This window comes from Echiichthys vipera, assembly GCF_963691815.1.
Source record: "Echiichthys vipera genome assembly, chromosome: 2".
In the NCBI taxonomy this organism is placed as follows: Eukaryota; Metazoa; Chordata; class Actinopteri; order Perciformes; family Trachinidae; genus Echiichthys; species Echiichthys vipera.
The window spans coordinates 12,786,709-12,805,304 of record NC_139827.1 but is presented as its reverse complement, the minus strand read 5'-3'; the positions used below and the strand labels follow the sequence as shown (position 1 = coordinate 12,805,304).

Sequence of the window (18,596 nt, the reverse complement as noted above, 5' to 3'; positions counted from 1 at the left end):
CTGAGTTTTTAAATTTAAGTTGGGCTAATTTATTCCAAAGAGAGCACAAAAGGAGAATGTATAATGATCAATATGGTTCTCTTTTCTGTTACGCTGAAATGAGCAAAGTTATTTCTGCGCACTGAAAAGTCAGAGACAATGATATATGTAAAATACTGTTTCAGGCTCGGCTAAGGTCCTGGTGTTTTTTTTTGTTTTTTTTAGAAAAGAGACAAAGACAAATTAGGTTTTTATTATACTTTACATCAGACATATGAACTTATATTACTACAGTATTTGTACCCTAACAAAACTCAACCACAGTAGCCATTTCCTGAGGCATGTCTTTTCAAATGTACAAAGACCTCAGGAGTTACGGGCTTTTCTCCAGACTGTTGTGGATTTGATAAAACAGAGGTCTGAATATGGGGGATTAGTGTCTTAGCGAAATCTTTTTTGTTAACAAGATTAGGGACCTACGTTTCATGGTGGCACAACCACCTGTGCAAGCAGTGCTCACAGTTTGGTATTTGCCTGACCTTGACATTGGCTTTGCTTGTTTGCGTGGTATTTTGGTTTCCAGCGCAGAAATACGGCAATAATGCTAAAACTATTTTAATCAAACAGTCTCTAGCCAGTAGTTTGTATTTGAATCATCTGCTTTAGACTGTATGCAAAGCTTCTCCTGCAGCTCATTAAATCCCTGAAGCCGTCAGAAGGCAGCAGGACAGATTTGCTAAGAAATCTACAGTCTCTGATTGGAGAAATGCTGCATCAGAGCAAAGTGCCATTACGCACGGGCACCCACTGTGTTTACCTTCATTAAGTAACATTCAAATGACAATAGGTTGCTGCAAAATCACCCCTCACACATCACAGGTTCTGTTATAACTCAGTATACTGCCCATTTATGCAGATGTCAGAATACCAGGGTTTATTAATCCTGTGCATCACAATTACCTTTCCAACTTTGTTAAAATAACAAACAGTGTTTCATGTATTCTAATTGAAATATATTACAAAGCAAACACTGGTGTGTCACATTTCTGATATGATGTAACCATTTGCAACGTGAAATACAGAATTATGACTGGCGTCAGATTAATGTGATTCAATAAACTGATGGAAATAAACATGACCAAACATCATTCACTGAGAAGAGGACAATTAAACCATGAAAGTGTTCTCCTACATAAATTCTTGCTATTCCTCTTAGCCTTCAAATACTCACTCATAATCACTCAATGTATCATTCTTTTGTTGTTTCCTGTCTGTAGCTGATAGCCCATCTGTCTCATTACATCCTGTGGCTTCAATGAGGACACGTCATACAGACATCAGGATGTTTTCAGATAACTTACGGCTATAACTAGAATAACTGCCTCATGGCCTCCTCTATGCCTCCTCTAACAAGTCAAGTAGATGTTGACATCAAGACAGATGGCCGTCCTCCACAGAGCTGGGTCTGTCTGACGTTCCTGCCTGTAATAGGGAAGGTTTTAGTTGCCACCGTACTCTCCGGGGGAATTGTTGGGTTTATGTTTATCATAAATAAGTCATTGAGTGTGGTCTTTACCTAGTTTGTAAAGTGTCCTGAGATAACTTTTGTTATGATTTGGCACTATAAAATTTAATTGAATTGAATGAATATCTGTCCAGACTTACGTAATACATGTAGCCAAGAATTTGAACAAATTTAATTAAAGGTATGAAGTTATTTTCATCAGCCCGGCAGCACAGAAGATTTGTCACCAATTCAGTGTCCAACCAAATGTCTCCCCTTCTGTTTCTGAGTTATGGGTTGAATAATGGACAGAAAAATAATGATGTCACAGTGAAATTGACCTTTGACTTTTTCTCCTGAGTGTTGCAGTCGTGTCTTCGGAAATATTTATTGTTGAAATAATTTCAAAGAGAAAATGCATTAAACATTACATTCATTGATGAAAACCATTGATGTTGACAGTGAAAGTGGAATGTTTTTCAAATTTTGTGATAATAGTTTCGGTGAGTAACCTCACATGAATATGTTTGATTTGGCTGAGCATCAAGATGATTCAAAACAATAACTGCTCCAGAAATGGCAGAATTAAGCATTATTTCAAACAATGGCGTGATCTCATTAGACAACTACTCTTGTGGGGTTCACCTACTATACAAGTGAGATCCGGCAGATGATCAGAGGTTTTTTAAAGGAGGCAAATGACCCTGAGGTCTGCTTTCACTGCCCTGATATGACCCCCACCCAGGACACTAGAGGGATGGCACATTCCATGAAATATCTCTAAAAAGAGAATTCTTCCTTTGATTTTTTTAATGATTTCTACAGTTGAAAACATATTTCTGTGCTGCTATTTTTCAACATTGCTTGGTTTGTTGCACAGCAGCAAGTTGCTCACGGTGTACATTTGGGTCTAATCTCTTCCAAACCCTTTTGTGTTCATGGTGTTCAAACTTAGGAGGAAAACTTTCTCTATCCAATCGATGGTCTCAAACATTTTGTGATTTTTCCAGATCACCAAACAGCACAGCTTCGACAAGTCTACACCAATGCTACAGGCTCTTGGGGATGCTTGCTAACATGCTCACAATGACAGGGATAACAGGCTGATGTTTAGCAGGTATAATGTTTCAAATGTTCACCTCTGAGTTTAGCATGTACATTTAGAACTAGTGCTAATTAGGTAAAACACAAAGTACAGCTGAGGCTGATGGGAGTGTCATTAGTTATCCAGTGTGTGTGTGTGTGTGTGTGTGTGTGTGTGTGTGTGTGTGTGTGTGTGTGTGTCATGTCATTGCTTTCTCACCACAGCAGCACTTTTCATGGCATGGCTAATGATCACGATGACCCGTCCTCTGTAGTTTTGGAGGATTCCCGTTGCAGGACACTGCACCAGCTCACCATCAGGGCTGAAGGCTGTGCTGAAGGGAATGTTGATGCTGCCAGAAATATGGCCTCTGCTGAAGCTGGAGGCAGTGAGGTTAAGGAGCACAGCTTTAAACAGGTACTGCACTTTCATTTGCGACTAATGATAATATCCTTGGGCAACATGGTTACACCAGACAGTATAAAACTATTTCAAATCAGTTCAATGGTACCCCCCATTAGAGAGCTGCTATACTGTGTATCAGGCTAATAGAACAAAAAGTATGTAAGCTATATCTGTATGTTGGGAAAACTAGCTCTCTTAACTGAAGTGAGGGATGGAGAATAAGAGATATAGAAGATGTAATGAAAGAGTCAGAAGGGGAAAAGAAAAAAAGGAAAGACTGGGTCTTAGTGAGGGATTTCCTAGAAAAACAGAGTGCATATCAGCGCAGGGACAGTGAGCAACCCCAGAGTGGTATGTAATGGAACAATAACTCTTGTCCTATTTCTGAGTGTAGACAAGTAGTGCTTCTTTCTCTGTCAAATGTTCACTAAATCATATCGGCTGCCACAAAACCATATAGAGTCAGTATGTTACATAATGCAGTGCATAATCCACAAGCTGACAAATCCGATTGTGGTAAATTTAGCTTTGTAATTAAAGGAGGCACATGGCAGTTGTTTTACAGCAGAGGATAATCACAAGGTATAAAGCCAAATCTAGATGGCACCTGATTAACCCCCATAGAGGTCTTAATTTAATCCACTTTCTGTGACCGCAGACACCCACAACAGAGATTTGCCTGAAGGTGAACAAGGGTTGCCAAATCCTGTGAAAGTGGTCAAATCCCTTTTGTCCATGTGAGTTAGCTTAAAGAGCCTCCGTCTATCAGGAGACTCCAGTGTAGGAATGTGGCTAGAGGAACTGCCATTTCAAAATCCTTGCTTTATCCACTAATCCTCATTGATTTATTGCTCTTTAACCACATTAGATTATTACCATTCCACTAATGTGAAGAGTGAGGCTCACTCCTTTGGGTCCTCAGCATTTTGTACAGGTAGGCTTTTCTATATTCCTAGTAATACATAAAACTTCCCATCTGCAAGAGAAAAATTCATTTCTTTAGGTGATATTGTAATTTTGTGCAGAGCTATGAAAAAGATGGATAAAGGTGGTATTGGATGTGTCAAGCAGAAGAATCTCACAGGGAATTTGTTTGCATGGGAGACAGACATTGATGACGATGTCATGTGAAAACCATGTATCTCCAAAAGTCAACTAGAAAGTCAAAGAAAAAAATCTTTACAGTATTTTCAGATTTTTTTTAGTCAATTTAAGCTCACCCACTGGGTTTTATATTGTTTACTTGAAAAGGCAAAACAACAACAACAAAAAACAGTCCTTTTCCTGCAGCTCTCCCACACTTCAATGAGAATTACCGTCCTGTTTTCTTTGCAAACTTGTGAGCCTTAAAGATGACGTACTGTGATTCGACGCTCTAGCTAGCTCTTTTAGGCCCTGATCAGATAGAGCATTTGCAGGTGGTAAATTGCTTTTGTCAAAACTACGCCAATTGGACAAAGCAAGGCCAAGGCTAGATTTTCTAAAGCCTGAAATCAGAGCCAAGAAGAAGCACAGAAATCTAGTTTTCTCTCAGAACACTTGAATTACACTTGAATTATGTTGAAAGGTTATTATGGAACTTTTTCCCAATCATGCAAAAAAAAAATGCCTACCCCAGCAATTAAGAAGCAGGGTAATCTTGTCAAGCCATTAAGGAACACTTAATCTTTCTCTTTGAAAACATTTAAATTACCACTTCTGGAGATATGTTGTTTGCTTTGGACAGCAAAAACCCACACATGCTGTACATCAAGTGGCGGTCATGGTTAAGGTTAGTAGAAGTGGTCGAGAGTCACGTGAGAGTTTTCTCAAATCTATCGCAAAGAAGAAACAATGGTGTCGCCAAAAGGCCAGAGGAGTTAATTTGGCTCGGGGTTACAGGCTAAGCTCCACTGCTGTGTGCCTTCATCTCTCGGACTGCAGATGGGCAGCCTGGGTGGATATGAAGGGCCTAACTGAATTCTGCAGAATCTGGCACTACATAACTGGAGTGGATCATCCTCCCTGAACATGCCCTACTTGCCTTAGATGGGAATCAAGCTGTTTTACTTTCTGTGCCTGTGCTTCAATTTCAAAACTCTGCAAAGCACTGGCACCAGGTCCAGAGGTAAGTAAGGGATCAGAGGCACTGCGGGATAAGGAGAAAGGCTACAGCAACTATTTCTATTTTTGAAGATTTATATATTAATCTTCAGAAGTGAATGAAAACAATCTTTATCAGCAATTTGAAGAGAACAGCATTTCACACATAAAACCAGCATATATTTGGCACAAGCATGACATATTTGGTACTGCAAGCATTCAAAGATGCATGAATCACAATTTTATATAGAGATCTAGAATACAGTAAACGATGTGGACATTTCTATGAAGGACCTGCCTGATCAGCTGTGGTCTTGAACACAGAGAGAGATGTCAAAAGAGAAGAATATCTGTATTTCAGACGTGTAAAAAATCCCTGTCGGTATGCACAGTGGACAAGACTGTCTGTTTATTACTTGATGACATAATAATTGTAATTCAAAATCAAGGCGTTTGTTAAAAAGTAAATATACTGTCCAAGAATGCTTCTACTAGCTCCCACAGTTTATATTTATGACCCTCCCCACAACATTTGCTGTCTTCTCTCTTTTCTTTCCTTTAACAACTTTGTCACTTTTTTTACGTGTACATATGAGTACAGCACTATGAATGTCCTTCAGGACCCTTCTGAAAGTGTGGGCGGTTAATACATCTTCCTCTCCTCTCTGACAGCCAGCTTTTCACTCAGCCTTAAGTGTAGCCATTCGGAACAGCTATAAACACATTTCATTTCTGGCGTGGTTGGACAACATGCAGTAGGAATCACTTCTTTTCTAGTATAAGGTGAACCTTAGAGCAGTTAAAGAGTGAGCATTGGATAATTATAAACCCTCCCCGTGTTAATTCTCCTTTAATGGGAAACAATTAGAAAAGGAGTTCATATTCTTTTCATGTATACTACACTGTTTGGTTGAAGTGTAAAACCTACAAATTACAAGTAACAGAAAACTTTAAGTTGGAGCATGTTTGCTAAAGTCAATTCTAACCAAAACAACGTTATCTGTAAATGCTGCATATCTTAGTTATGCAAACACAAATGTCAGCAGAGCATTTGTTGTTGTTGCTTTGTTGAACCTAATCCAAGGCTGTTCAAACAACAGCAACATTTCCTGATGTGACTCAGCAGAGAAAGACTGTGCAGTGCATTTTAATTTTAAAATGCAACCATTACAAGGATAAGGAACTTCATAGCGAATTTCATAGTGACCCAAAAGTGGTAAGGATACTCCTCTACACTGCGGATGTCGACAGCAATGATTTTGGGCTTGCCGGCTCTGGTCCTTTTGGTGGGCCCGGCCAATGAAAGCTCACAGAGGTCGATTAAGTCCTCAGCCGAGATCCTCGGGGACACTTCTGCTTTCAGGTCACACAGCGCCAAAGGCTCCCGAGACTACAAGAAAAGAAGTCACAGGAGATAAAGATGAATAGAGAGACAAGTGTAGTGCGGGCTTCTAGAGATTTTCTGAATAGAATTTGAATAATGGAATTGGCATAAGTAATCACTGTAAAATGCCTCAAGACAGAAAGAATAGTGACAGGTTGAATACTATTACTTCTTGAAAACCAGGAAACCAGTAATTAGGCCTTAATTATGATGATAGACATCGTCAAACCTTTATAAAAATGTCTATTCTAAATATTTTTGAATTAAACAGCTTTGTTGTAAACTTGATTCTGATTGGTCAAATATAGAATTTCATGGCCTGTTGTCTAATGCTGCTATATAACGGCAATTCTGATTTGGAGGACCGTGTCCATCCATCTGTGAGGGAGGCAAATTTAACATCAGCTGAAATGTTAGCTTTCTGTTGAAATCAATATTTTATGTCAAATTACTGATTTCTATAGCAAGTGGCTGTGTAATAAGAGGGATACTATCACTTCTATATATATCTATATACTGTATCTATATCTATCTATAAATCTATATTATTTCTACTGTGAGGTCAAAATGCTGGGTAACAGTATACTCAGTACTTTTCATCTGTCGAGTATTTAATCCACAAAGGAGTGAACAAAAATAGGCTTCACCATGTGTGACATATATCTTTTTATCGAGATATGAAATTACCTATCCAGATATGAGATTCAAGCCATATTGATCAGCCCTTGCCTGAATGCCTTCTGCGTTAACTAAATCTGCTTTGTATTACTGAAATATTTTAGACTATTTTTTGTCAAACTGTTTTTCCCACTAACTTAAGAATATAATTACACTAAACAGTATTACAGCTCAGTGAGCACCACGGACAACCAGCAGCAGTGACCAGAACATGGTCCTTTGCCAGTCTCCATGTGTGGTGCCAAATGGGTTCATTGAAGCACTGAGCCAGAGGCACGGCTGCAGGGGACAGAACCCTGGTCTCTGCAATGGTGACCAAGTGTAATAACTTTATAATTCCCAGATGCCCTTAAATCTTTTCAGGCATGTAATGTGTAAAAAAAAAAAAAAAGGCTGGCTGTTTTTTCCCTCCAAGTCCCTTCAAAAAACTAACAAAGAAATGAATTGCGATAATGAGTGGTCATTAAGGAGTCTGGCACTTCTAGTCATTGATATGCAAATTTATTCAGGGCAAAATACTAACAGCATTATCTATAAATTTCAGCACACTGTGTGTTAGTTATTTACAGAGCAGAGACGGGCCAACTGCATGTCGAGTAGGTTAAATGCCAAAACTCTGTCACCCATGAAATAAAATGTTTGAAAGCAGCTAACTCCATTGGCTAGCTGAACAATCTGCCCACCCAACAGTGAATAAGTCAGTGAAATCTAGTCCAGAAATGATTTGAAAGATTCCTTTTTTCTTTGGAAAAGGTTTTATTCTAACAATTATGTTCACTGTCCATCTGAGCTAGTACCTATAAATGTATTATTACCTCGAAACGTTTTTTTGCCTACACCACCTTTCAGGATTTAATCACCCTGACAAGAGACATGTAAAGCAGTTACATTTCCCCTTTCAAACTCTGTCAAACAATTGGGGTTTTGTTTCCGCTTCTAATAAATATTCATAGCCTGATTATTTCAGTCGGTTTCTGATTTCCACTGTGACTATAGCAAAATATCTGTTTCAATTCTCTATAGTAATAATTTGTATGTCTGATGGGTGCAGCTTCACTCTGCTGTTTTAACACAGTCAGAACGGCAAAAGGGGAAGACATTTTAGGAGTGATGCATTGTTTTCAACAAACACCTTTACTCTGCTCTCTCAAATCATCAACACAGAGCTTAACAATAGCTATTCCGGACAACATGAGAGAGCACAAGCCGAACGAGGATCTACATATTCATGATGTCTTACTGCTATGACCAACACATGGTTTGTTGCAAAGAAAGTCACTCACTTCTTACAACTTTTGATCTAATGTTTAAATATCACCAACAAGTAAATGTATACTGAGTGAACATAAAAAAATAATTAACTATTTGATGCAGTACTACCATACAGTCTATGAGTACTACAATATATACTACCATTCACGTAATATTCACTTTTCACGGTCATTTGTGGTGTGAATTCGTATGGTGTGTTTTACTACTTTGTTTTGGTAGAATATTGAACAGAATTTTATTGAAAGGACTTTCTATTTATAAACATATTTGTAGTGGCAGTGATAAGCCACCAAGGCCTTGATGCATCTTGCCACATGACCAAGTTTAGTTACTGCAACTGTAATGGCCAAAATAATAGCCACAATGACGATTTACTGTATAAAAGATTTGCTGTTGCAAATAGTACCATGTCTGTTTCCCCACAAAGTCATGCTTTATTTTGTTAAAATGAATTAATTGTCTCAAATACCAATGGACATGTGTTAATTTTAGGTGTGGTAGCCCACTCCACTGCAAAAAACAGCAGGAAACATTGTTGCAATGCAACACAAAACTACTACAGACACAAAATTACCATGGAGTGGAGTCGACATGTCTGCATCACAAAGACAACAGGTTTCAAGTTGACGTGATGATAGTGTTACAGTCAGGGAAACATGTCATAGTTCCCCTGGTTCAGGACCAACAGCAGGTCATTTGCAGGTTCAAAGAAAACAATACTGCTGTGCCAGGCAAAATAAAACTTGAGACGAAACCAGGGTGTGACTGAACATACCTGTTCAGTAAAACCCGCCTGTGTAGACAGGCCTACAAATGACAAACAACTGTAAAGTGATTTATCACGGTCATTTACACAGTAATTAGTCTTGGCTTTTTGTGCAAGATTCACTTCAGTGTAATAAATTAAAAAGATATTACATGCAGGATTTTCTTAAGAAAAAAAAAGTATGGACTCTTATGACCAGTGCATGAAATTGGTGAAACTGAACAAGTTCAAGAACCTATGCCTTATGCATTTTCTAAAACGCTGACCACAGGGGCTTGTGGCCAAAAGTTAACTTCAGGCCCTGCTTATGACGTGTGTGGCAGTGTCTGTATCTGCTTTGTTCATGATGATGTTTCAGTAGGACAGACAGGAAATGGGGTGAGAGAGAGAGGGGGGCATGCAGCAGAGGGTTGCGGGTCAGAGTCGAACCCGTGGCCACTGCCTGGAGGACCTTCAGCCTCTTTACATGGGGCTACTGCTCTAATCACTGCGCCACCGGCAGATGTTTTTTTAAACTAAAATAAGTTCTACAATTAGCAAACTCTGTTAAGGAATAACTCATAGGTTGTTAGCGAGAGAGTGGTGGAGTGAAGTCAGCAGTAATGTTATATTTGTGAACATAGCAGTGCAGGGTGTGTACAGTTTATTTGTCAGTGAATAAATGCTACATCTCCTTAAGACCCGAGCCAGGTTCCCCTGTCTTGCTTGTCAGCTGCTGATTAAATTAAAAAGGGTTAGCCCTGAAGCTAGTGACAACTTCGGCCCAGGCCTCCTAAAGGTAGACTAACTTTAAAGGTGGACCGGCTATTCTCATTCTAGTGACAAGCCACTCAGCTCAGCATTGACATTTCCTGCATGTCGATGCCCACTCAACAGGATGCAACAGAACAAGCTGACAAGCTAATTGAAATTTCTTTACACCACAGTATCTACACTTAGAGTAAATGGGCCTGTTTTGGTGTTTAGTAATATGCCCCCAGTAAGACTAATATGTTTCATATATGGTATCTACTTAAACATTAACATTGCACTTGGTTATTAATACTTCAACAAGGTAATATAAAATCAAAATCCAAAGACAACACATTGTACCAAATTCTCCATCAAATGTGAAAATATGTTTTGGTTTTGGACCAGAGACAGCATGTGTTCAGCTGGCTCTTAACATCCTGTGCTGAAAGGGCTTTTTGCTGTGATGAGCAATGATTACAGCAGGTCTTGTTGACTACCACATACCATTTAATCACTGGATCATGTGGCTGTCTTCTTGTGTGTGTGCATAAACCAGTAGTGTAGTAGATGCAAATATGCTGGTCAATACAAAGTACAATGTGCTTGTTGTCTCACGCAGGTAGCTTACTAAAGCTAATGAGTAAACAGGAAAAAACACAAGAAGATCAGGTCTAAGTGAACAACGTTATATATAAAAAGTGGGGATAATGGCAAGTGTGTCAATCAATTGTTCAAGGAATGCTTTTAAAAGATTACTTACAAGTGTAAACAGAAATTGTAACTGAAGACTACAAATAAGCAGTTGTTTTGATGGATGCTAATCTTTTTTGTACACATCATTAAAACACAGCTAACTGATAGATGGGTGCTTAGCCAATATTTTCTTTTTCATTGTTTTTCATTTCTGTGGAAAGTTCTCAGTTAGGTTCAAATCTTTCTTCACAAAATGTGACTAATCCTGAGGATCATTAAAAAACACCCACTGGTAAGCTGAATAGAAACAAATTCCCAGAATCGTCTGATTCATCGTGTAGGAGCAGCAGTTCTACTCAGACATCCAGAGTCCTCACCCTGGGCAAATTATCTGCTGACACAGCAATCAAGCCGGTTTTGTGTTTGACACAACTAACAGCGCTAGGCTGTGAACCGTTGTACCTATTGGGTTTTATTGTCTGTGACCAAACGAAAGTGGATAAGCACTTTAGATATCTCGATAGAGTCAAACAGTTACTTAACAGAGCCCATCTGCACATTTTCAGTGTGCTGATCAGCAAAGAACACCTATATCAACATAAGTAAGTAACATAGATCCAGCAGATCATTATTGTGAATTAAACGCTGAAAGCATGATACAGGACCTTGAATTAGCCTGAAAGGTGTTAATTCGCAATAATGACCCGTTCGCTCTACGTTATCCCACTAACTACACGGCAACTTACTAAAGAAATCTATAATTTGAAACTAAAGATTGATTTTAAAATTATGAAATGGAGTAACTGACCAATCAGAATCGATTCTTCGACAAAGCCCTGTAATAAAACCAAAAAAAATTTTTTCTCTATGTACACATGGAAGTATCCAAGCATGTACAATATACTGACATAAATAAGAAAAATATGCAGCCTGTCTGAGCACTGTCGTGTCTTAAATGCCAGCTGAAAATGGCTAAATAACACTTTCACATTTTACTGGTCTGATAGTGATGAGGCTAAACCGGAGCTGCTGGTCACACAAATCCTCTGCTCTGGTTTGTGTTTGTGTGCGCAAATGCTGATGGTCTGCAGTTACCAAAGGAAACCCAATCACTTAACATATTGAACTGGAAACAACGGTGTTGGATAGCTTCGGTAAAGCTTGATGGCAGGGTAAATTACTCATTAAAAGTGCCTTCAAAGTGTGTGATTGTAACAGTGCTGAGGTTTTCACATATCAAACAACATAGTCTGGTTTTTGGGTATCATTTCTAAAGCAAAAACACATTTTATCTGCAGTCAGACAAAGAAAAGAAGAGTATAATTGAGGCCATGATCTGAGAAAAATGCTTACAACAAATACCCCTCACAGCGGCCTTGCACTCACACACGCACATGCACGCACGCACACGTATGCGCACACGTATGCGCGCACGCACACAAATTTCCACTTTGAGGAGGATTTTAAAGCAAAGAATCCTCCAAGCTTTTCATCTACTTCCTGTTTTAATTCTGGCCACACAGCAGTTATCAATATTGCTCGAACATGAATGATGAGAAAAAGCAGCCTCCTCTAATGAAAATTCATCTCTATTTGTGCTGACAAAAGAGAGAATTTGAGTCCAGACATGCCCTTTGACAACTGAGTTACAGTGACTGAAATATAGCGCTGCATTAGTGTTGCATAAGCAACTTGCTCTGCAGCTACATTTGATGACTGAAACACTTGGAGGCAAGATGATAAGACCACATATTTCATACTTTTACTCAGTTATACATTAAAAACAAAAAAAGTGCAGCATAAGCTTTACTCATAAGACTTATCAGTGGAATAGGTTTTTTTATTATTACTTGTGATTAATTTTGTATAATGGGAAATAAAATGGGACATGTAATGCAATCCAGAACTTTTCTACTGACAAAATGAATCCTACTGTATCTTTGTGATGTGGCAGAGAGGTATTCATTGAACTATGTGAACTATGTTCATTTGTATGTGTATTGTATTGAGAATTGTTTCTAATGGTTGCTAATAGTGGTTCCATGTCATAATGTCAATAAAGAGGTATATAATAAGCTTCAAAATACTACGACTTATTGCTGAGATTTTGTATTAGATTGCACCATATACTGGTTATTATAGAGATAATGCGGTTGTGTTTTCCAGTTGAAATGTCCAACCTAGAAGCCTTCCAGGTGCACAACGCCAAACCTACGAATGGAAAAACATGCTGACCATTATATTTCTTTAGCAAGTGTACACACATTTAGCCACATTTATAGATACAGCCTCCTTGCATCTATAAACGAAACAGGAGATGAATAACAATGCATGAGGTAACTGAAATTGTATTATTTCACTTTTATACTTGTTAAATATTCCATGAATATTATTTTAATTAAATAAGGGCAAATGTGCTTTATGTTGCCTTTTAGTTGCACTTCCATGGGTGCTGCCATTGTTGTGTGACGTCAGACAACTGCTTCGTCATTAGGTCGGGATGGATGGATTTGTCCCGAGCGTACAAGTGGGAGCTGACTTTGAGTGGCTAAACCATTGTTCCCTTTTCTAGTAGGAGGTTGGAAATGCTCGAGTTCCGAGTTGTCTGGAATGCAGCTCTGGTCAGTTTCAATAAGTGAAAACGCATTCACAACACATATTGTATACATTACTCTACCTAATTGGAAATGCTCTATTCACGCACAGTTACATGTTCATGGATAAGTATAGCACAAAAGATCGGGAAAAAAAAATGGAACCAGGAAACATTCCTGTTTACTTATGGCCATCCGCTCAATCATTGAAATACGAGCTCTGCCAGCTGTGAGATGACAAAATGTGCAAAACATCTGCTCATCCATGGGCACTAACCTCTTGTGCACTGTACTGCATTTTGTTTTTTTCATTTCTCAAAGCCACCAATGTTAACTTTCTAACACCCTCTTGTTTATGTACAGTACATCGCAGTGGCCAGCAAATACCCACATTCACTGTGTGTGTGCAGCTGTGTTGAGATGAACAACTTATACAGTGGAGATCCAATTTAGAGAACAACTCATAAATATTTGATTAATTCTGAAATATGGTTATTTTTTATCGTCCAGAATTTGATAGAATACATGCTGTGTCTATACCTCTCTGTCCTAGCATGTTTGTTAAATAACAAAGGCATTCAACAGTGTTGTGTGTGACACACTTGCTAGCAGGAATGCATAAATCGCATACAAATGCCATTATCAATAAGCCGTTTGAGAACTGAACTTGATCCTCTAATGCATTATAAAGATTGAGAAAAACAGTCAATTTAATCAATGGTACTATTTTATATTTGTTTTGCTATGTTTAGACTGTCTTATTAGTGGCCGAGAGAAAGGAGAAGGAGAGCTTGTTTTCTCCAATTCACTCACTCAGACCAAGCTGAGAGGACAGCAGCTGTCCAGTGAGATGGATGTCTCTTCACTACGAAGGCTGAGAATCTGCTGACAGAGCCTCCTGCTTTTTACCACAGAGAGAGGCAACAGGGCAGCATGTAACACAAACATAAAGCACATGCATGAGTACAGTATTAGACATAACATGTTTTACGATATGTTAGGGGAGTCAAGACATCGTCTGTATCTTTACACGTTTAGAGTCGCAGTGAGAATTGTTTGCTGTTTTATTTTATATTTTCCATAACCTTTAGCCTAAAGGATTTTTTAAAAGTATGTCTGAAAAATAGTCAGATGTCCATGTAAACATTGAAATATGATTTATTTGCTTGTTCATAGTGGCACTAAGGAGATCCCTTCTTAAAACAATTTCAGTGCAAGTGATGAAGGACATAATCCACAGTCATTTTTCAGTGCCAAATACATGACAAATTTTAGCTAACGATAATACGGGGCTTAGCACTTAATCAAATCAAGTGAATATCTTCCGAAGTCACAGACTTTTTGGTATGTTATTCCCTGGTTGTGGTACTGTCCCTCACTATCTGTGGAAACAAAAAGAGGTCATTTGGTACTGTAAATGACAAACAATCTGTTTAACTCAGATGGCTGAGGCCTTAAATCACAAAATGGACACAAGCACACTTTTTTTAGATTTTTCACAACACAGATAAGCCCAGATGAATTAAATGTAAATATCAGAATAAGGGTTTCTTCAGTGTAAATTTGTATCACAGTGTTTATTTTGAAGTGACACAATCATAACAGGCTTTCTTTTCTCTTCAGAATACAATCAATCTTATAATGCACAGATTCTAAATGAAATATCTGGATAAGTCGCCTGTTGAAATGCACTCCAGAAGCAAACTTTTGAATATGGATCAGTTGTCTCATACATATATATATATATTGAATTTGATATTGAACACATGGCAGCGTACATCAGTTGTATCATGGCACACTTGAATCTGGAGAAGAGATAATGAGCCCTTTCCCCTTAAACAGAAAAAAAGCCAGTTTATCCAGATTAAGGTGTTTACAATTTCTTGACTGATCTTATCATTTTCACTGCCTTTCCGTTGTTGTAATGCATAAGATCTGCCTCCTTCTCCAAACTGGGGCCTTCTGATCGCCATCTACTATAGGAAATACACTGATTGTGGATGAGTACTTCATACAACCCCACTTCAAAATATTCCAACCCTGCCTTTAATTTGAGCCGACGTGTAATAATAAGTTATGTGCAAAACATTTCTGGAGAGTCCTAATTTCAGATTTCATCTCTACAGTCATCCTGTACAATTAATACTCTATGTACTGTACAGTATGTCTGAGAAAAGTGATGAGATCGACTACATGTTTTCTGAGGAAGAGGTGGTGTGCAGATGGATGCGGCCATGGATCAATGCCACCAACCGCCTATTTCTCATTCAGCCGAAGCGGAATGAGAAAGATTACAGCAATCACTTGGGCACACTGCAGATAGAGGCTGACAAGAATGTTTGTGAGCTTTCTGGACACGATGCATTCAGGTGTAAAAGACAAAAGGTCTTTGTGGAAGACAGCATCGCAACAATAAACACCCCTAAAAACTAAGTATGAAAACCTTTTAGGCCCGTTTGTTTGATTACATTTTTGCTATGCGTATATTTTTTATTGCACTGAAACGTTTGGCGACATCTTCCACACGACAAAAGCAAACAAAGCATGTTTATCGCCAAGCAATTTGTAACCATATTTTTAAAAGTATTGTACAAGTTTTACTTAATTTATCCTGAGACATTTTGATGGTTTGTATTTGTAAAAAAAAAAAAAGTATTTAAAAATAAATCAATATTTGGCCACTTTGGGAATTAAAGACAGAGGTTGTCACATACTGTATCAAGCATTAGATTAACTAAATTCCAGAGGAACTCATTCAATGTGAAAAATCAATACAGCTCAACAGACCTACTGGACTGGATTGGTTCTGGGTAATGTGCAATGAGTCACTCTGTCCAAATCATGAAGAGAGTGTTAGTAGAAAGAATTTACGTAGGAGCAGAAATATATGGAGAGCAGCAGAGAGACACAAAGAAAATATCTCATGAGTAAACTCTACTACCTCACAACTTCAGATCAGCTGCTGATAAAACACATTTATTAAATTATCTAAATCATCCATCAAATCTCTGTATAGTCTGTACAGGTGGCACTGGACAAGAAGTAGAAAAGATCCCTCAGTCTTGCTTTACAGATTCCTCATATTGACTATGTTAACACATACGTGGCCCTATACATTTATTAATAAATAGAAATCAAAAAGCACATATTAGACCAATTAGTTGGACTGATAGACTGGTTTTTGTATTTCAATTCACTGTTCACTGCATTCGAAACTGAATTTTGACAGCATTACCTTATAATAAAATTAGAATACAATTTGATAATTATTTGTGGTAATTATTAAAATGGATTCCTATGACTGTTATAGAATAAACATTACCCTCATATTAACAAGCACATTAACCTGTTATTATTATCCCACTATTACCTTATTTGTCATCAAAATAGAACCTCACCTTAATATCACCTAATAAAACTTAACTGTAATTTTAGTTTATTGATGCCACATTATTACCTGGAGATGCTTTTTCCCCATCCTTAGAATGAAACAAAAATGTTCTTACCAAGATAATACCTCTGGAATAACTAGAACATTACTGCTGTGTTATAACCAAACTGCTGTTCAAACAACCTGTCTCACTCTTCCTCTGACATACAGTATATTTTCCTTGTAACTTGTGTTGACTTGTTGTGGCCTTGAATAACCTGAGCATGTTGAAAGAAATATCAGATACCAGGAACAAAGGCTTCTATTGTACTAAATACAGAATACACCACAAAATCAAACCACATGAAAAAACTCACATCAGCAAGAATAAAAGAAGACTTTCCTTTTTTTGTAACTGCAGCTTAACTTCAACACCTCAACACTGACTTAGTGAAAGTTGGAGGTACTTTGTAGATAAAAATGCAAATCACTTCACAATTTTGTCAAGAAAAGGTGGATAACTTTAAATTTCATTTTATTCTTTGTAAAGTTCATGTGTGTGTGTGATGAGTAAAACTCACCAGGTCTGTCTTGGGCATGTCCTGGTAGTCTGACGAGTAGTATGTTACTGCTTTTCCAAATCCATTGTCTCCAGCAGTCTTTGGTGGCTGAGCATGCTGTCGGTATGTAGCGCTCCTTGGACTCCAGCAGAAGAGGTTGATGGATTCACGAACACAGCGCTCAATGTCAATTTCTACGCAACAAAGAGGACAAGAGAAAATGTGACTTGCCAAATATCTTATTATATGATCTATTATTGCTTTTTTCATGAATTGCTATATTAACATACACCAAATGAATTCAATCACTTTTATGTTAACCCCAGAATAACCTCGTTAACATGGATCTTTTATGCAGCCTTGGATGAAGACAGTTGCTTTTTACATTACAACAAGGGCTCATCTCAGTTCTCCATTTTGTGCCTCCCCATTTTCTCCGTCCTCCTGCCTGTGACCCAGAAATCTATCTCTGTGCACCATCTTGAAGGATGTCTCAATTCCTAAAATGTATCTGGAGGAGAGAGGCAGCTTGCCAGACAAACTATAGGTGAAGATGCACAGGTGTATCCTTTGCAAATGTCTTTTTTTAGCACCGGTGGCATATGGCGTGATACACAGCTGTAATATACAACCCATGGCAGCTGTGCCACACATTATATTGAATTGATGTCACTTTAAAACAACAGCTCCAAAACAAAAACAACCTGTTTAGGCTATTCAAGGTACGGCCCTATTATGAAAACTGAAATAAATATACAAATATATAAAAGTATGTATGTAGCCTCAACTCCTCTCTCCTGGTGTGTCTTCCTTGCATCCTGCACTTAGTCGCAGGTGGGACCAAGACACAAGGAGGAGGCAGGGAAACGAATCAAGGGTGTACAAAAAAAAAAGTTTGAGCTTTGGGGTATGACACACCCCAAGCGCACCCAAAGAGCACCTGAGTGAAAACCATCACTTTATTTCTAGCGCCATCTGCTGTAACCCTCTAACAGCGCAGCTCCACACCTGTGTCACACCCCAAAGCGCAGACATGTTTTTGGGTGTCCTAGCCTCCTTCCATAGCCTTGGAAGAGGGGTAAGAGTCTACAGTCATGCTAGCGCCTCTGTGAAGCACAATTATGCACAGTATTGCTTTGAGCTAAAAACGTAATTATGCTAACATGCTCACAATGACAATGCATATAATCAGATGTTTAGTAGGTACAATGTTTGTTTATTCACTATATTAGTTTAGTGTGTTAGCATGCTAACATTTCTAATTAAGGGAGTGTATCTCTCCAGCTATATCCTCTGAATATGACACAATGAGGAGACTTTTCTGACAGTTTTCCACTCTCAGCAACGTTTTCCCTTCATTCAAATGTTCAATGTACGGTATGTTTCCCTGGTCACCCACAGTGTATAGCCTACTGATGTTATTCCTCGAGACACCCTCACATTTGCAGGCAAGACAGGTTTTCTTGACTTCAGACATCAATATCTCCACAGTG

General features: G+C 38.3%; 1 protein-coding gene across 2 annotated transcripts in view; it reads right to left on the bottom strand.

Moving 5' to 3' along the window:
• The window catches only part of tbck (TBC1 domain containing kinase), a 47,634-nt gene that overhangs the window by 2,591 nt on the left and 26,447 nt on the right, over window positions 1-18,596 (bottom strand). Inside the window, exons 23-25 of one of the 2 annotated variants that reach the window (XM_083934246.1) lie at window positions 17,125-17,297; window positions 6,281-6,444; window positions 2,787-2,946 (exon numbers count right to left, since the gene is read on the bottom strand). In XM_083934246.1, coding sequence (XP_083790372.1) covers window positions 2,787-2,946; window positions 6,281-6,444; window positions 17,125-17,297 — 497 coding nt within the window. Of the gene's footprint in view, window positions 1-2,786; window positions 2,947-6,280; window positions 6,445-13,986; window positions 14,072-17,124; window positions 17,298-18,596 lie in introns of those variants that run through there. The other variant, XM_083934247.1, reaches the window with a different exon arrangement.